General features: G+C 43.9%; 1 protein-coding gene across 1 annotated transcript in view; it reads right to left on the reverse strand.

Moving 5' to 3' along the window:
• ABCC2 (ATP binding cassette subfamily C member 2) overlaps window positions 1–16,933 on the reverse strand; it is a 467,216-nt gene that overhangs the window by 22,908 nt on the left and 427,375 nt on the right. The window contains exon 29 of the mRNA XM_069611520.1: window positions 4,617–4,775. Coding sequence (XP_069467621.1) covers window positions 4,617–4,775 — 159 coding nt within the window. The remainder of the gene's footprint in view (window positions 1–4,616; window positions 4,776–16,933) is intronic.

Genomic DNA, 16,933 nt, shown 5'->3' on the forward strand with positions numbered 1-16,933 from the left:
TTTTTTCCAGCGTGGTTCATGGGCTTGGGTGGCTGACTCTGGCCGGATCCCGAGATCCGACTACACATCTGGTGCCGGATCTCGGATCCTGACCAGCACTGGTAAGCACGGTTTGTAGGGACGGGATTCTCTGGTTAGCATCAATTTATGGCGACAGGTTGCCTTCTGACCTGTTGGATTCCTGTTTCTTTTCGTACATTATACTTCTCTTTTCATACTTTTTTGTAGAGACATTTACCCTTTTCTTTACCTTGTGATCAAGCGCCCAACAATCACACGAGGTATGATATCTATGTTTTTATATCCATTTGCATACTAGTACACGGACAGTATTGTTGGCAGTGCTGCTTTCACTAGTTCCCACTTTTCTTACACATTTCTTGTTTCGGTGGGTCCTCTATGTTGAACTCTCATTGGTGTTTTTTTTATTGGTGACACTCAGGCCAGCTATGATTTTCTTCAACTTCTTTCTCTGCCTTGTCATTTTGATGTATGTATGTATTTAGTTTTTATATAGCGCCGATAGCCCAAGGGCATCAGGGCGCTTGTACAAAGAACACTGAGACTGCGAGACAAACAAAACGGAAAACCCGTTTGAGACGATGTGGTCCTTATTTGCTATACATCCTCATTTCTCTTTTTTGTTTCTCATGTTTTATTTATTTATTATAAACGTTGCCCCGAAGAAGGACCCTGCCAGGTCTGAAATGCATTGGTGACAATATCATCGGCCTCATTGTTGAATGAAACATTGTTTTTCCACCACAACTGTGACATGATGTGTTATAAGCAACCTGTATAATTCGATTAAGTGTGCATAGGTTTCTTCCTACTTCTATGCAGCCACCACTGTGGGAAATCTCCCCATTCTCTATTGTTTACATGCATTAGTACTAATCCGGTGCAAAGGATATTTAGTTGGCTGGCACCTTGCATTTTCACATTACTATTACCCATTTAGACGGGATAATAACAGGTGCTGCCCACTCCTCCTGCGCTTCCTGGGTTTCTGTTAAGTCACAAAAGCGGGACACGCTGTGACTACTGAGAAAGCTTTATTAACAAGCTTAATACAAAAAGGACCCCCAGCGCAGCCAAGCACAGCCACAACTAAGGCTGCTGCTCTCCAACTGCTGCACAGTAGAGCCCCAACAAAAGTAAACAGGAAGAACATTCTAACAACATGAAGATCCCTCCCCATGGGACTCTTACTCGTCACACACTCCATCCAGCAAGCAACACCAAAACAGTTTCCAATGTGTTCATTTTGAAATTGGACATAAAAATTCTTACAGGTGCTCTATCCTTTCGGTCACCAATAGCCTGATAGTCTGACGCAGAGAAATGAAGCCCTCAGAAAGACCGAGTTCAATAAAAGCTTTCAAGTTATCCTGGATAAGGACCGAGGTATTGTACAAGTTCTAGCGTTTAATTCACATAATTCTGTATTCTGTTTGCCCTTTATTTTCCCACTATAAACGCAGACCTAAAAAGGGCCAGAATGCACTGTGACGGCAGCCAAATGCCGAGCTTGTCACACTTGACATGGTCCAACCCAAGGTGTCTTTAATGATCTCTCTCGGGGGTTTTACAGGCATGACACCTGCCCTTGAGAATTGCTTGACGCAGTCATCATACTATTTATTCATAGTACATGACGTGAATACAAGTGCACCCTCGCCAAAAAGTTACCACACAGCAAAGTACGGAAATCAATGAGTGGTTGCTGGTCTAAGACAAAGTTTTAGAGATGCTACAAGACTTTTTAATGCATTTGTGAACTGTAATTTGAGGAAACAATTGCAAGCTCAGAAGGTTATTTATTTTACCCTGAGTTGTCCCATTAATGTTTTTATACCTCTGGTCACTTGTTTGTAAATCATAAGTCCTTTCGTCTTCTGTAACAGCGCCTCAATGCCTTATGGGCTGCAAGCGCGCTTTACAAATACAAATAAATAAATAAATATGTTTAAACAAGCAATGGGATTACCGTTTTTGGGAAGGAAGAGGAGTGTTCTTTGTTACCCACTGCTGCCCCCCTAGTGGGTCGTTTTATTACTACAGTGTTTTGTGTAAACATTAGTTGCATTTTTTTGACATAGGCAGGAAGCCGTAGGACTAATAATCAATTGCTATTATGGTTATGCTATACCAGTAGTATGTTATGCTGCATAAATATAATGGCTTATTTATAACACGCTTAATCCCCAGAGGTTTCTAAGCACGAACCCGGGAATCAAACCTGTGTTGCTCCGCATAGTGTTGCTTCCAAGGTGAGCGTGTTACCCCTGAGCTATCCTTCCATCGCCACACTAGTGGTATTAAAGCTCAGAAGCATGTCCCTATAATGACTAAATGTGACTCCGCGCAAGGTAGCAGCCAGACTCTGGCCTGTGGGGTGAAAAGGAAACAGCCAATGAGAACAGGAAAGGGGAAGAGTGGGAAATGTCAGGGAGACAAAAGCATTCTGACTTAACTCACAATATGTAGGGAAACATAAGGGTGAGTGATAGTGATGTTTGGCATGTATGTATGTATGTATAGACTTTGGTGTTCTTACCAGAAGAACATTCAATCAAGAGAAGGGATGAGATCCTCAGAGCTAGGAATTGGCTGCATGCAGCATGAGTGCTGGGGGGGGCACATCAGGAGAGCGTGACAAAGAATCTGCGCCCACCCGGAGCCATGCAAGATTGGCCCAAGGTGGAGAAGAGAGAATGGGTATCGCCTTTGTATGTAGTGAACTGATAACTAAGTCCCTGCAAGGCAGTATGACAGAATTCAATTATAATAAGGGTATCAGGTAATGTTATCCCCATAAATGTCACCATACATATAGTCGCCAGGAAACAACATAGGCGACATTATTCATGGGGACAAAATATGGGGTAAATTGGAGCAGGGGTTGCAGGGGTGTCCCCCGCAGGTTCCATATGGTAATATCGCCGGGAAAAAACTGCGCCATTCTTGTATGGCTAACTTTTTGCAGGGATATTATCACATGGAACCGAATTAAGTCTGCAAAATAATGCACTGCAGGCTAGCTAAGTCAAAGAAGACATTTCCATTAAGAAAAATATTCTTGAGGGCGTGGGGGTGGCACTGTCCATTATAAGGCATGTATGCAGAGACCTTAGATTCCTTAGGCACAGGCTTTGAGGCCTTCCTGAACTGCCTAGGTGTATTCAACCATTGCCCCCGGCAACAGGGGAGCACACACCCATCTAGTTTGTTTCCTAGGCTCCGAGTAGCCACGACCATAGATCAGAAAGCTCGGAGGAACTATGGGCACTCTTACATCTCTGGTTCCTCTGGGATTAAGATTTCTAATCCGGAATTCCTGGAAATTCTTGAGAGCTGCTAGGAGCCTTATGAAAATGCTAATCATTTTGTGGGTGGGTGGATTTCTCTTGGGCTGAGGCTGGGCCCTTCTGGGAGTTATATGCATAATCCAGCTTTGTCTACACTTCCCGGCCATCGCTGCAGTTTCCTTGTCCTGCCAGTAGAGGGCTGCATGGGGCTCTTGGGTCCAACAGGAGAGTAGAGTCTGCTTACCCACTTACATTTGCTGGTCCACGTTGGGCGATATGGCCCTTTTCCTGAACTAGATGCATTATTTATTTGGTGTTTTGTGGATCGATACCTGCCACCTATGAGATCAACAGGACAGAGTGAAAACGTGGTTATCTCAAATGCCCCCCGTCTGAAACATAATTTACAAAGGATCTCAAATGACCCCTTTAGGCACTAAAAATGTGTGTATGGTAGCGTCACGATCCACTAATACACCGCCCATTTCCATCCTGAAACTGAAGAGGGAAATGAATCAAAAACATTGAAAAATAATGCATGTCGATTTCCAGAAATGCAACTTACAGTATTTCTGCAAATTAGCTTCTTTTTCCACCAACCCAGAAGATTTTTCAGAATGAAGCAAATTTCCAGGAATACAGCATGCAGTAACAATAAATACGGTACGCCTTGTTTCCATTCGGAAATCTGCCAAACGTATCATAAGAGCCTATGACCCTTATGTTTCCAAATTGGTGCCAGCCTACAACTAAGACTATAGCATTCTAAACAGCAAAGTAAAGCAAAAAAATGAAGATTATGGGCAAAATGGAGTGTGAGGCTAGGATTCTAACAATACAAGTTGCTGAGAATTAGAGCAAATACATGTATTTCTGAGTACTATTAATTATCCCAGGATCAGGCCTGCTGGACTAGACTGACACTCTATAGGAGACTGGTCTATTGAATTGCTGTATGATGTATACTGCAACACCAACAGGACTGTATAATATGGGTAAATCCCACTGATGTATTTACTGTAACTATAAAGTGACAGGACATCTTAATGGATCATCATTCTTAACAGTAAGGCAGATTGGGATGTCTACTTTTTCACATGATCCACTAGCTGGTGGATATGGCAGAGCTGTTGGATGGCTTTATTAAAACATGTCATAGAAAGGGGGGTTGTGCTGCTGCCACCATAGGAAGAGGCTCCTTTCTATGTGATTATGAGCCAGGGCTTGGCCTTGGTCCCACAGCTGATCCTTCGAAATATTTGAAGAAGGTGATATTGGGCAATAAGCAGGGCACTGAGTTCTTACCTGTGGGATTATGGTCAACCGTTGCCTGAGGTCGTGGAGCCCTATGGTCGCTATGTCAATCCCGTCAATCAGCATCTTGCCTCCGGCTGCTTCAATGATACGGAAAACACAGTTTGTGAGCGAGGATTTGCCGGCACCCGTTCGGCCCACGATACCAATCTGAGGAGAAAAAATTACATGTTGCTATCCTGGGCACAAAACAGCCGACCCGCTCCTGTTAGATGCCCTGGGATTCCCTTGGGGTTGGTAGTAGCAATTCTTGTAAAGCGCCTAGACAGAAAGGTGTACTTGCTTAGTGGCACTCTTAATTGCCTAAATGATCAACTCTTGCCGGGACTCATTCTTCAAAAGCAAAGCTCCGTTCAGCTCTCTGAAGCTTATCACGAGGAACCAAGTGTTCCTGGAAGCCTTACCAAAGCCTTTCAGAGAGATTTGTGTATTGCTTGGGAAGCAGGTCAGCCATTGTTATTTTCGTTTTATCTCACACTGGGGAGTGGCTTCAGGGTCAAGACTCACCCTACTTGCCCTAGAGCCCAATCTGCCATACAGGACACAGTTCACCTGTCTTCACATTTGTTGAGCTGTTTGGTTCACAAGAAAAGTGTTTAAACATTTTTGTGGAACTGCAAATGTTATACATAACAATGTGCTGGATGCAATGGGACAAATTACCTAAACCATGTGACTTTAGCAAAGAGGCTTTTCTGTCTTCAAAGTAGTACAGCTCATTGCACAGGATCTCAAGTGGTCCCATGACAGGTGTGACAAAATTAGCCAGTTTGGGCTTTCTGGCGCGCAACCTATTGCATTCGAGTACTTGTAGGGGATATTTATAGGAGGAGGGTAAAATGGCATGTGCTGACCAATGGTTCACAAGCTTTCGTTCAGCATATTTTTAGAAAGCAAATGAAGTAGTTGGGTCAGAAAAGTGGGCAGCGTTTTTTCTGCATTAACAGCATTTGAATGTTCACAGTCAGCAGTTGCTTTGTATGCAAAAGAAAATACTACAATTAAATTAATATATTGCCCTTATGTTATGGGACCCCTGCCACAGGACCGCAGGTATATAGTGCAGGCCTGCAATGAAATTCTTCCTACACTAACATGTCTTTGTGATGAGATTGATAGGAATATAACAATGCTCTTTCTGTTTGTTCCCAAAATTCTAAACGGCGGGGAAGCATGTTCCTGGTTGTGTGAAGAATACCGTGTGAAAGTTGGCCGTCAGGATGGTTGTAGTGATAGTGTCCAGATAATGACATTGGAGAACCTGGGGCTTTCGCATTCAACTTTTGCTGATAAAGGTCGAATGTGTGTACAACCTGTGTGAAGATTGAAATGATTGAAATATGTGCAGGCACACACAGGCGACATCTACCTTTTTTGTGGTTGTCAAGCCGCTTGTCTTAAACTACTGCTTTTGTGTCTGCCAAAAAGTAATGAAAATTGCTCAAGAAATATGTGGAGATTATGTGACAAAGCGCCTTATGGACAATCTCTTTTAATGCACTTGGTGACTTCCAATAAAACGAGAAATATTTCTTCCTCAAAGAAAAACCTTTATTTGTTTAGTGCTTGTTGGTTAATTTCTTCATGATTCAAAATAATCTTAAACAGTTCTTTTGTTACACTCCTTCTTGAATCTTATAATCCCCTCTTGGATCCTATAATCACCTCTACGCATGTTTCACCACCCTCGGGTGGATCTTCAGCAGGGTTTATGCACTCATTTGAAAAATACATGGTCTGATGGAGCTAGTATCTTCATCTTGCTCACTCAAGAACCCAATGTTAGTTCAGAATCCTGAGAATATTTCAATGTCCTTAACCTCTTATGTGCTAAGGAGGAGTATGCTTTTTGGATCGATTTGATTAAAGCTCACTTCATTTAGGATAGATATTAAATACTGGATCTGATAGTTCAGGGAAAACCAAAAATCGCCTGTCCACGTGATGTTTCGGTGTGAAGATTGAGTCTTTCCAAAATGCATCATGTGGTGACATGAGAGAGACAGTTTCTCTACATATTTCAGTGATTTATTGAGGAAGTTTGCATCATGTTAATAACTATGTTGTGCTGTCCTTCTGTCCCAGGTGGATGCTCTCACTCCTCCCCCTTCATCACCCAGGCGGCCTGATTTAATAAGGCAATTCTCTTCCTTTAGAAAGGAACCTTCGCCCTCTGTACCTGCCTCATTTGTAAATTATTTCTGCTCCAAGTGACCCCCTTGTTCTCAATAAATCTAAATAACTATATCTTTCACTTAGCCATTTCTATTCAAGCACAGTTGAATATTTTTTATATTAAACGTTTTAACTGGGTAAGAATGTGGAGCAAAAACCCTGTGAAAGAGGTTTTTGGATTAATATATGAGTCACTGTAAAATGTGATCTTCTAAGTTAGAGTGCTTGAGCAAGCAAAGATGGTTTGTTTGCTTTCATTTACAAGGACACATTGAAATGAAACCAAAGGCAAGTGAAACCGACCACTCAAGGCCATTTTGAAAAGACAGCAAACATTTTAAGTATCTCTAAGCTATCTTTAAGTATCTTTAAGCTTACACCTACAGTATCTACCCAAAGTACCGGCTTGGCGTTCAACTCATCCAAGCATTGCTTTGGGTGGCATGCCGCAAATGTTAAAATTAACAATATGATAAAATGAAGGGGAGCGTGTGGAAGGGAATAACCTAGGATTAGGAATAGATGGAAGGGGTTTGGTGGTAATGCTGATTGCGCTGGTATTTGCAAAATGCCACCAGTCGCCATCCACCATATTCAGGGTTTGGAGGTATTTCCCCCAGCGGAATTTCACTGTAATACTGCTGGAGAGGCAGTCCTCCAGCGAATTTTAGCCTGAGGATGCCTATGTGTGCCTCCACCCCAATGGTGGAGGTGCACATTTTGGAAATAACCCACAAGTATGTACAACCTCCTTAACTGTACAGAATGGTGTACAGTTAAGGGTTACAAAAAGATGTGCTTTCCCTCCACTCAAGTAGAACTGAAGCCCAAATCACACACATGTAGTATTGTGGAATGGTGGTATCTTAAAAGGTCACCCGGCAGCCTCTTTCCTGGTAGCAGGGTGAGCACAGGAGCTTCCATTCAAAGCAGTGATTGAAACATGTATGTATGTGTCACTTTCAATACGGCCTAAAAGGGTGGGCTTCCCACCTCCTTAATCATGAAATGCACGAAAGGGTCAGGAAATACCCTTTTCTTTGCATCCCAAACCCGTACAGTAATGGTATCAATCACTACTCTACATTATCCATTTCCACCATCACACTGAAGGTGGCAATGGACATAACAATGTTTGACTTCAGAGACTGCGGCTCGGCAGTGGTATTGCAGAAACACTGCTGGTGGTATGCCAGAAAATCTACTACCGCCAGAAGTAAACTGTGACAAGGGTGGATTTACAGAAATACCACAGAGGTGGCATTTACCAGTGGCAGTAATTCTACCAAACTCAAACTGTACCACTTTGCAAACTAATGCGCACATCATTCGCCAGCATTGGCTTGGCAATCCTGTGCCATTGTTCTATAAATTCTGCAGATGGCCTCAGACAATGAACTGCAATGTCTTTCAGTTTAAAAAAAACGACTTATCTTATTATCAGTGTTTGAATCAGTTTGATATTGTCCTTGCTTCGAAGCTTTGTTTCTCCTAAATCCTACGGATTTCTTCGTTTAAAGTGCTTGATGACTTTTAACACCTGTGATTGCCTTGATGCTGTACTGTTCACCCCCTGAGTGCTTTTGAATCCCCTCCCAATTTACTGGTTGTTCATCGAGATGTGTTTTCCACGCACTCAAGTAGAACGCAAGCCCAAATCACACACACGTAGAATGGTGGTTTGGTTTCTTAAAGGTCACCAGACAGCTCCTTTGCTGGAAGGTGAGCAGAGCCTTCGGGCGATTTAGTAACTAAGCTGTATAATTCAATGAAGTATGAAAAAAACACGAGGTTAAAACAGACACTTATGAATAAAAACATAAAATAAAACACTTTAACTCAGGGACGTCATTTCACCAAAATGCCAGGGGTAGAGGAAGTGATATCACACAACACTTGACCTCTGATGACATCACAGGAACAGATGTTATGTGACCTCAACCCCAAATAACATCACGGGAAGTGATGGCGCACAACCTTCAGATGCGTCTAACACCCGTGTTTCCAGGCGCTCTCCTTTCAACCAGATATAAGAACTGAGGCACAGAGGAAGGCGAGATTTGTCCACAATCACACATTTGGGCAATGTCATTTTCTAGATTAAACGTGGAGCCTATACATAAAACATACTTATTGCATGTAACAGGGTAACAAAATCTCTAACACGGGCTACAGCTGGTGTATGAAACATCTATAGATCAATGGACACAGAAGTACATGTTATCTGTGGCGTTGCTGTGTTAAAAAAGCACTGACCTGGGGAGGCGTGCGCTGTCTGTTTACCCAGGAGCAAAATGCTTCATGAGTAAGGCCTGAAAATTAAGTAATTGACCAGGATTTAATATCAACGAAATTGCCCTGGTTATAAATGTATCTATGAGTCAGCCAACACTATGATAGAAGAAATCTATTGTGCGGGTGTGAGCTGAGGCCACTTGTCTCTGTATGCATTTATCTTTAAGTTATGTGACAAGCAACCACATATTGTCCCAATTTTTGTTTAACTGGTTGAGGTGTGGGGAGAGGAGGCGGCTGCACTTCCCACAAGAGTGGGGCTCAATGCTTCTACAATTTTCAGAGCTCTATGTGTGAGGTGCATTATTCAATGACCCACAGGACCGGCACTTGAATGAAGTTTCCATAAAGCTCTTTACAAGGAGGAGTTTGAGCAGGGAGAGGGGTAGGTCACTCCATGGCTCTCTCACTTCTGAGACTCTTTGTCCAACACTTATTTCCTTAAACAGTGTTGCACCAGAGCAAGGTTCTGGTTGAGTTTGTGGCCCCTCTCAACCATTCACATCACACTTGAATGCGTTCAAGTTGAGCAGAGCCCAATCAGTGGCATAGCACAAAATGTGGGGGCCCCCCTGAGAACCATGCTGAGGCCCCCTCCCTAGCCCCTTAACAAAGCACAGGGCACTCCATACCCCAGGCCGGGCCGGACAACCACGTGTGTGCAATGTCCATGAAGATTATGCTGCTGCAGGGGCATGCACTACTCCAAGGGAAAGAAGTAAATATGTTTTTTAATCATACCTTAAATGTTTCACCCGGCGTAGAAAGAAGGGGGGAGGTGACTGGTCCCAAAATATATCAGCCACCAGTGGTGGCTGGTGAGTTGTTTTATTGGAGGGTGTAAATATTTGCTACAAGTATGCGATTGCGAGGGGGCCCGAACTAACGGAAATGGGTTTGGGGGAGGGCAGGGGGATTCTTCTCCCTCCCATGCGAACAGGTTTAGAATAATGGGTTAAAATGGTCCATTACACAGCACACCTTCTATGATAATTTGAGTATAAGGCCAGACAGTTTGCAATCGGTTTTGCAGGGTGTAGGGTAACTCAAGGAAAAAAAGTACAATAGATGCAAGTCACCAAAAGTGCACAAGCGCATTTTCCAATGCATTGTCATGCCGGTCCCTTCCATATAAGTCAGTATAAAAAACTGCTGGCTAAGCCCATACATTTCCATGCTGGCTCCACCAACATATGCTATTATTCCCATATAAGAACATACTCATGTTCACTTTGGGATTTTGTTATAGTATCATTACTGGCACTAGGTGCAAAGCTGGCTCTGCCAATATATGCCTGTACTCATATGTAAGAAAATACTCCTGTGTGTTTGGCCATTAAAAGTGGCATGTCACAATAAGAAAACATGTCCAAACTGGTTCCAATGTAAGCCAGTCTAGACCCATAAGAACATTTATCATCCTTGCTTCATCATAAATGCTCAGTTGATAAAACGTCATGCTACAGTAAGATATATACAGGCCGCTACACCAAAATGTCAGTCTAGAAAGGTAATACTGCTTATCATGCTTGCTTTATCAAAGATGCTGAGTAATAAATGTTATGCCACAGTACACAATGGCTAGACTGGCTGTACCAAAGTGCCAATCTAGCCAGGTAATGATACACATGAACTTGGCTTCGCCCGAAAATACCAGTAAAACATGCAAAGTCAATAGAGGATACGTCAAAAATGCTCTAGTGCTCCCCAGTCTCCCAGGGCGAGACAGACAGACAGACACACACACACAATCACATTCATGCCCATTCACTCACCGACTCACCATATACCTTCTCTCACATATGCTTACACTGGCACCCACCTACCCAGAACATTTGTACAAACACACTCACATTCACTCTCTCACATCCACTTGCACTGCATTGTCCACACAGGAACGCACCTACCCACCCAGAACATTCAAACACCCACTATCACATTCCTACTCATTCACCCACCGCTCACTGACCTATACACCTTCTTCTGCATCCAATCACCGTGCATTCTCCACACAGGCATGTACCCATCCAGAACCTTGAAACACACTATCACATTCATACTCATTCACCCACCGGTCACTCACTCATACACCTTCTCGTACATTCAATCTCACTGAATTCTCTACACAGGCACACTCCCACCCACCAAGAACATTCAAACACACACACATACTATCACATTTCATCTCATTCACCCACCACTCACGGACCCATAGCACATACATACATCTGACATGCACTTCACACATGTAAAATACACATCACATTTAACAGAAAACGCCTTCTTACCTGTTTTTCCTGCTTTGGTCCGTCACTCCAGGCCACCCTCAGCTCCTCCGTGCTGCTCACAAACAGGAACCAGGAAGCTGGGAGAGCTTTCTGGTACCTATTTATGAGCTGTGAGGAAGCCGGAGAAGAAGGGGTTGGAGCTGAACGTGGCATGTGACACGTGCCACATGTCACGTCCGCTCCAACCCCTACTGAATGCTTGCATCTCGTGCTGCAAGCCCCGGCCCAGCCTTCACTCTGATGGGGTAGCAAGGGAGATTGCAGGGGTAGCAAGGGAGAATACAGGGATCCTGGCTGTGACCCCTGGTGACCCCCACACGACGTTCCTGCTTTATCCGATGTATCACAGCCAAAGATGTGGGAATTTAAGATACATAGTGTGAGAGAGGCAAAACACAAAAATATCCCAAGCTATTTTAAATTATTAGTTACTGATGATTGGTTCAAAAGACGAAATATGCAAAACCTAGTTTATGACAAAAATAATACGTATTTAGACAATCTTAGTGCTCTATGCTGCTTGCTTCTAAGCGCTATAATATTAGCTGTTATGATTATCCAATGTAGGGTTATTCAATTTGTGGACCTTGGTAGGATTGAGTCTGGGTGTTGCTTGCTGAGATTGGAGCCCGCAAAGTGCAGGCTGGCTCCATTTTAGAGGCGGTCAGTTAACTCGTAAGTTGTCCTCTTGGAAATTTATCAAGCAATAAAGCCCCAACGGGCATGGGATTTACCAAGCCAGGTAATAGACGGGCCAGTTAGAAGCACGAGCAAAGTGAGGGCTTTAATGTTAGCCCGGGCATTACCTGCCCTGGTACCTGCTACTAGCAACCTGGCATGTTTACTGGGATGCTAATAGTTTGAGAAACAGCACAGTGGCAGTTTCTCAGCTTAAAAAAAAAAGTACAAATAAAGATGGTCACAATGGATTAGGGACAAAGGAAGTGTTAGGCAGAATCCTGTGCAGTTCCCTTAGGGAGCACTACACAAGATTAGGACCAGAGGTGAGAGCAATAAATCCCCTTTGGTATCAGTCTGTACCACAAAGATTTAGTTGGTAGCTGTGGCTGAGCAGTCAGACTTATCTCAAGAGGGAGATGAGCAGTATTCAGGGTTTACACAATAGGCCTACAGTACTATGGCACAAGGAAACACTGACCAAAGCTTTGTATTTAAAAAGTATATATATATTTATTTTATACAGTTCCAATAATACACATGTATCACAGTCATCAAGCAAGTTAAATAAGTCAGAGGAAAAATATACACACTCCCTAGTTAAATTGTAGACCAAGTGAATCAGAGTGAAAACTGAGCAAAACGGCACAGTGAAAACCACACACAAGGGATACTCTATCAATTTCTCACAAGGGAGGGAAAGTACAAGTTATAGAGAAATACCTTCTTACACACCCTAGCAACACTTCCCATAAGTTTGTGAACCAGATTAAGCAAGACAGTGCATCAGTATAGGCAATACTTAAATGAAAACTGAGCAAAATGGCATTTCACAAGGTTTAGAAAGGGGAAGAAAAGGGTAGTTATAAGAAGTAGGTGCACCAACACAGTTCTAGTTGAGAATCAATCTAAAGAAGGCAGTTCTAACAAATGTAGGCAAAGTCAGTAGACCTGTGCCAGAGTCAGTGGTACAGGGCAAGGGCCAGGAGCAAAATGTTCTTGTAGCTGCAGTCAAGTCTTTAGTTAACGATTTTGAAAAGGCGGATGCAGAAGTTGAAGGACAATGTTAAGAGAGAGGGGCGGCCAACCCAACAGGTAGGTAAAGGATTTAAAACACCTTTAGTGCTACCGCAAAGAAAGGGCGGCATGGCGGAACAATGTACCTTTAAAATAAAGAAGTGGCTACTGCGGTGGCGGTGGTTCCTGGTAGTTCCTGCAATTTGGGTGATCCAGCAGAGGAAGAGAGGCTCTCGTCTTGGAGGAAGGTTCGAGTTACTGCACTTCCCAGGGATGAAACTAGCCGCGGTGCTGCCCGGCGAATTAAAGGTACGCTCCTTTAAATCGCGGTCCGGGTGGACTGGTGCCTGGCTATCCGGCCTCCAAGTACAGGGTACGGGAGATTCCACAAAGGCAGGTCCGGGAAGGCGATTGGCAAATTGGTTGGCCCTACCAGCTCAAGGGAAGAAGGCTCTTGCAGATCAAGATCTTCTCTCTTCGTGTGGAGAAAAGTGGTGAGACGCTGCAGCAGGGCTTCACTGGTGGTTCAGTCATTGCAGATGTCTTTGGCTTCTCTCCTCTTCGGCTGCTTAGTTCCAGTGGCGACGTCTTGCTCTTACAGTCCTCAGGACCCTGCTTTTATGCAAACAGATCCCCATTCATACAGCCTAGCTGTCACTCACACAGTGGAGTGGTCATCTTGGCGGGAGTCCCTCCAGCCTATCAGGATAGAGTGCGATATGGGTTGCTGAGGCAACCCTGTCCAGGGGTCCTACTCCCCCCCTCCCACACAATGGTCCCACCCCAGACTCAGTGGTACCGAAAGGAGGGCTTCTTGGCAGAAGCCCGCCAAAAGGACGAACAAAGGATCCCTGACCTGGGTTAGGAGTTTAGAGAAAGACACGAGAAAGAAGTTATATTAAAGTTCTGGCAAATAAATCCTACCGGAGTAAAGTTAGTATTAAAATACACCGGCGGTATGTTAGAGGCTGTCAGAAAATGTGGTAGCCTTGAACAATGGGAAAATCCCATAGGAAAATATTTGCGGTTGAATATTTATGGTAGTAACCACTGCCACCAGCCAGAAACTTTTGAGAGAGGGACTGTACGGTACCCTCTCGAAAATGAACATAAGGGAAAAACTATTAACCCTTTCCAGTACCTCCATGGTAAGATGGTTGCAACTGGTTTAGTTCATAACAATTGACTAGTAAAGTCAATTTGGACTTTACATGCCCTGGGAGACAGTAGTCAGTCCCAGGGTATGGAGTCTGTGTTTGGGGGTCGCTACAACACCCCTGTGTCACGGCACAGAGGGTGCTGGGTAACACATGTGAATAAAGATGGTTCCTATAGAGGGGAGAGAAACTCCATAGGCATTAAAAACAAAAATAGCCTAGAACACACATATCAAAAATGCCTAACAGTGGGAAAAAGAGTCTCACTCTTAGCAGAAGAAAAAAACAAACACTTGAAATCCAGCAAAGCTTCTGGGGGACTCTATAGGTAAGGGAAATTAGCCATAAAATGAGAATTCTCCCTAACAGGAACTACACGTAGTCCCTTCTCCCTTTCCTTGTTGGCCATTGCCATTACAGAGTGTTGCTGGTGCCATTGAGGGAAAAGGAGTGTAAATGTAAGTGGGGCGGGGGTGGGTGAGGGGTATTGAATTTGGGGTTGAGTGGGTGGGTAAGGGGAGTGCAGGGCCTCGAGTGCAATTACCTCATTCCCGCCAGGGAAGATGGCGGCCTCCTGCATCCATTTTTATCATGAAGTAAACCATGAGCTTTACCATGAGGTAAAGATCTTGTTCTGAGCCTCCTGACTGGCTAGGAGGCCACCAGATCCCCCTTGCCAGTTGCTATTGGGTCATCATTTAAAGAAACACTGCATAAGGTATTTTGTTATGTTATCCAGCATTTATACTAAGTCCTTCATCGTTGTAGTGGTCTTACGTCACCTAAGCCTTGTCCGATAATTAGGCGTATTTTGACCCCGCCTGGGTGTTGTCAGATCCTGCACTCTCGAAAGAGCAAGAATGACGTTAGAGATTGGACAGTTAGTAAGACGATAGACATGGACTGGGAGAGTGAGGAGAAAAGAGGGAAGGGACAAATGGAAAGCATGTACAGATGGGAAGTACATAAAGGGAAGAGGTTGGAGGTATATGGTTGTAAATTATATGGGTGCATGTGTGATAAATGAAGGTCATTGTTTGATGGAAGTGGGAAGGTTATGTGTAGTTCGATTTATTGTGATGGCATAACCTAGGCCAGGTAAATCTGGACACTACTTTGATGGTTGTGTGAAGGAATTGAGAGGTGCTCAAGTGGGCCCTAGTATTGTGGAGGCTTTCACCAGGTCAGATAGTAACCGGACGCAATGCCGGAGGACCACTGGTTTTGCCAAGCCGGCTGAATAAGAAGTCAGCACCAACAGTTGACGTGTTAGAGATGAATGTGTCTGGAAAACAAAAGGAGGGGAGGGGAAGATGTTACGAGATACAGTTCTGTTTGGTGCCATAATGTTTCCACCTCTCTCTGAGTAAGGATTTGATAGGTACTGGCGCCTTGTGAATGTGTTTAATCTTAAAGGAAATGTTGGGTAACCGTGATGGGTACAGAACATTTGTGAGCTGGAGATGCAGGAAGCCAAATCTCAATCTACTCATTGTGGCTCCCATTATATGCTGAGGATTAGTATAGGGCATCCGACGTGTATGATATTGGTAGTGTCTGATCACTATGTGTGTTATCGGCAGCCTTACAGTTTTGACATAATGGTGCTCACTTTAGTTTAGGAAGAGACCATGTGCAAGATCTAAAAGCTATTTGTAGGTCTCCCTCAATTGCAAGAAGAAAAGTGAAAGTTGATAGTAAATGTGGATGCACGAGCTGAGTAGGTGGATATGGCTTTATCCTCCAAAGAGACAAAAAACAAAATTTGTTGAGAAGAGATGCCATCTTTTATCATGCATTGGGTAATGAATTTTGATGTTGAACAACATGAAACATAATACATTGTTGGAGAAGGAAGAGACTCCTGATCCAAGCTTGCTGTGAAAGAAGACCAGGTAATAATTAATGTTTGTGAAAGTAATGGGAAGGGAAAGGTGTCGCCATGCAAAATTTGTGGTCAGAGTTGTCAGTTGATGATAGTTGTCCTTGAAAGGTTTGTAAAGTGCCGTGTTTCAGGCGTCATCCCTGTGTGTGCCCCTAGTAAGTGAAGAGCAAAGTTTTCTGAATCCTTTGTATGTAGTGTGATGAATCTGGACTATGCATCCCTTCTCCCCAGGGTGGAGCCACCCCCTTTGAGGCTAGGGAGGTGAGCCTGCTAAGCAAGACCCTCCTTAGGGGTCTGGGAAAGTGGGACTTCACTGGGAGTGACTCCCCTATAGGGAACAAGGACTCCCATTCCTATAAGAAATTACCTATCAGGAATAGATTGCATATATGAGCATCAAAAAGACTGATGCAAACACTGTTTTAAATTCAGTAGTGAGGGGCATTGCTCCGATCACTTTGGCTTCAGGTGATGCTGGATTCCCCTTAAACTCAAACTCAGTCAAAGAAGGCTGACACACCCCTTTTGTTTGTGGCTACGAACATAAAAAGAGGACCATGAATAGAAGAGAAACACTTCTACGCACAGACGAGCCTCTGACAGAATACCATCCTGGAAAGGCAGAGCCACGCTAAACCGCAGAGCCAGCGGCAGCGTGGAGAGTGAGCAGACTGCATGAGGGATGCCGGAAGGCTGGCATCCCGAAAGGCGACAACGGCAAATGCGGATAGAACGAGACAGGGATGGTACTGAGACCGTCTTGCCTGGTGGTGCAACCACATCACAGCAGCAGTCGTGGGACTGGGGCCCGTT

This window comes from Ambystoma mexicanum, chromosome 8, assembly GCF_040938575.1.
Source record: "Ambystoma mexicanum isolate Mex_15411 chromosome 8, UKY_AmexF1_1, whole genome shotgun sequence".
NCBI lineage: Eukaryota > Metazoa > Chordata > Amphibia > Caudata > Ambystomatidae > Ambystoma > Ambystoma mexicanum.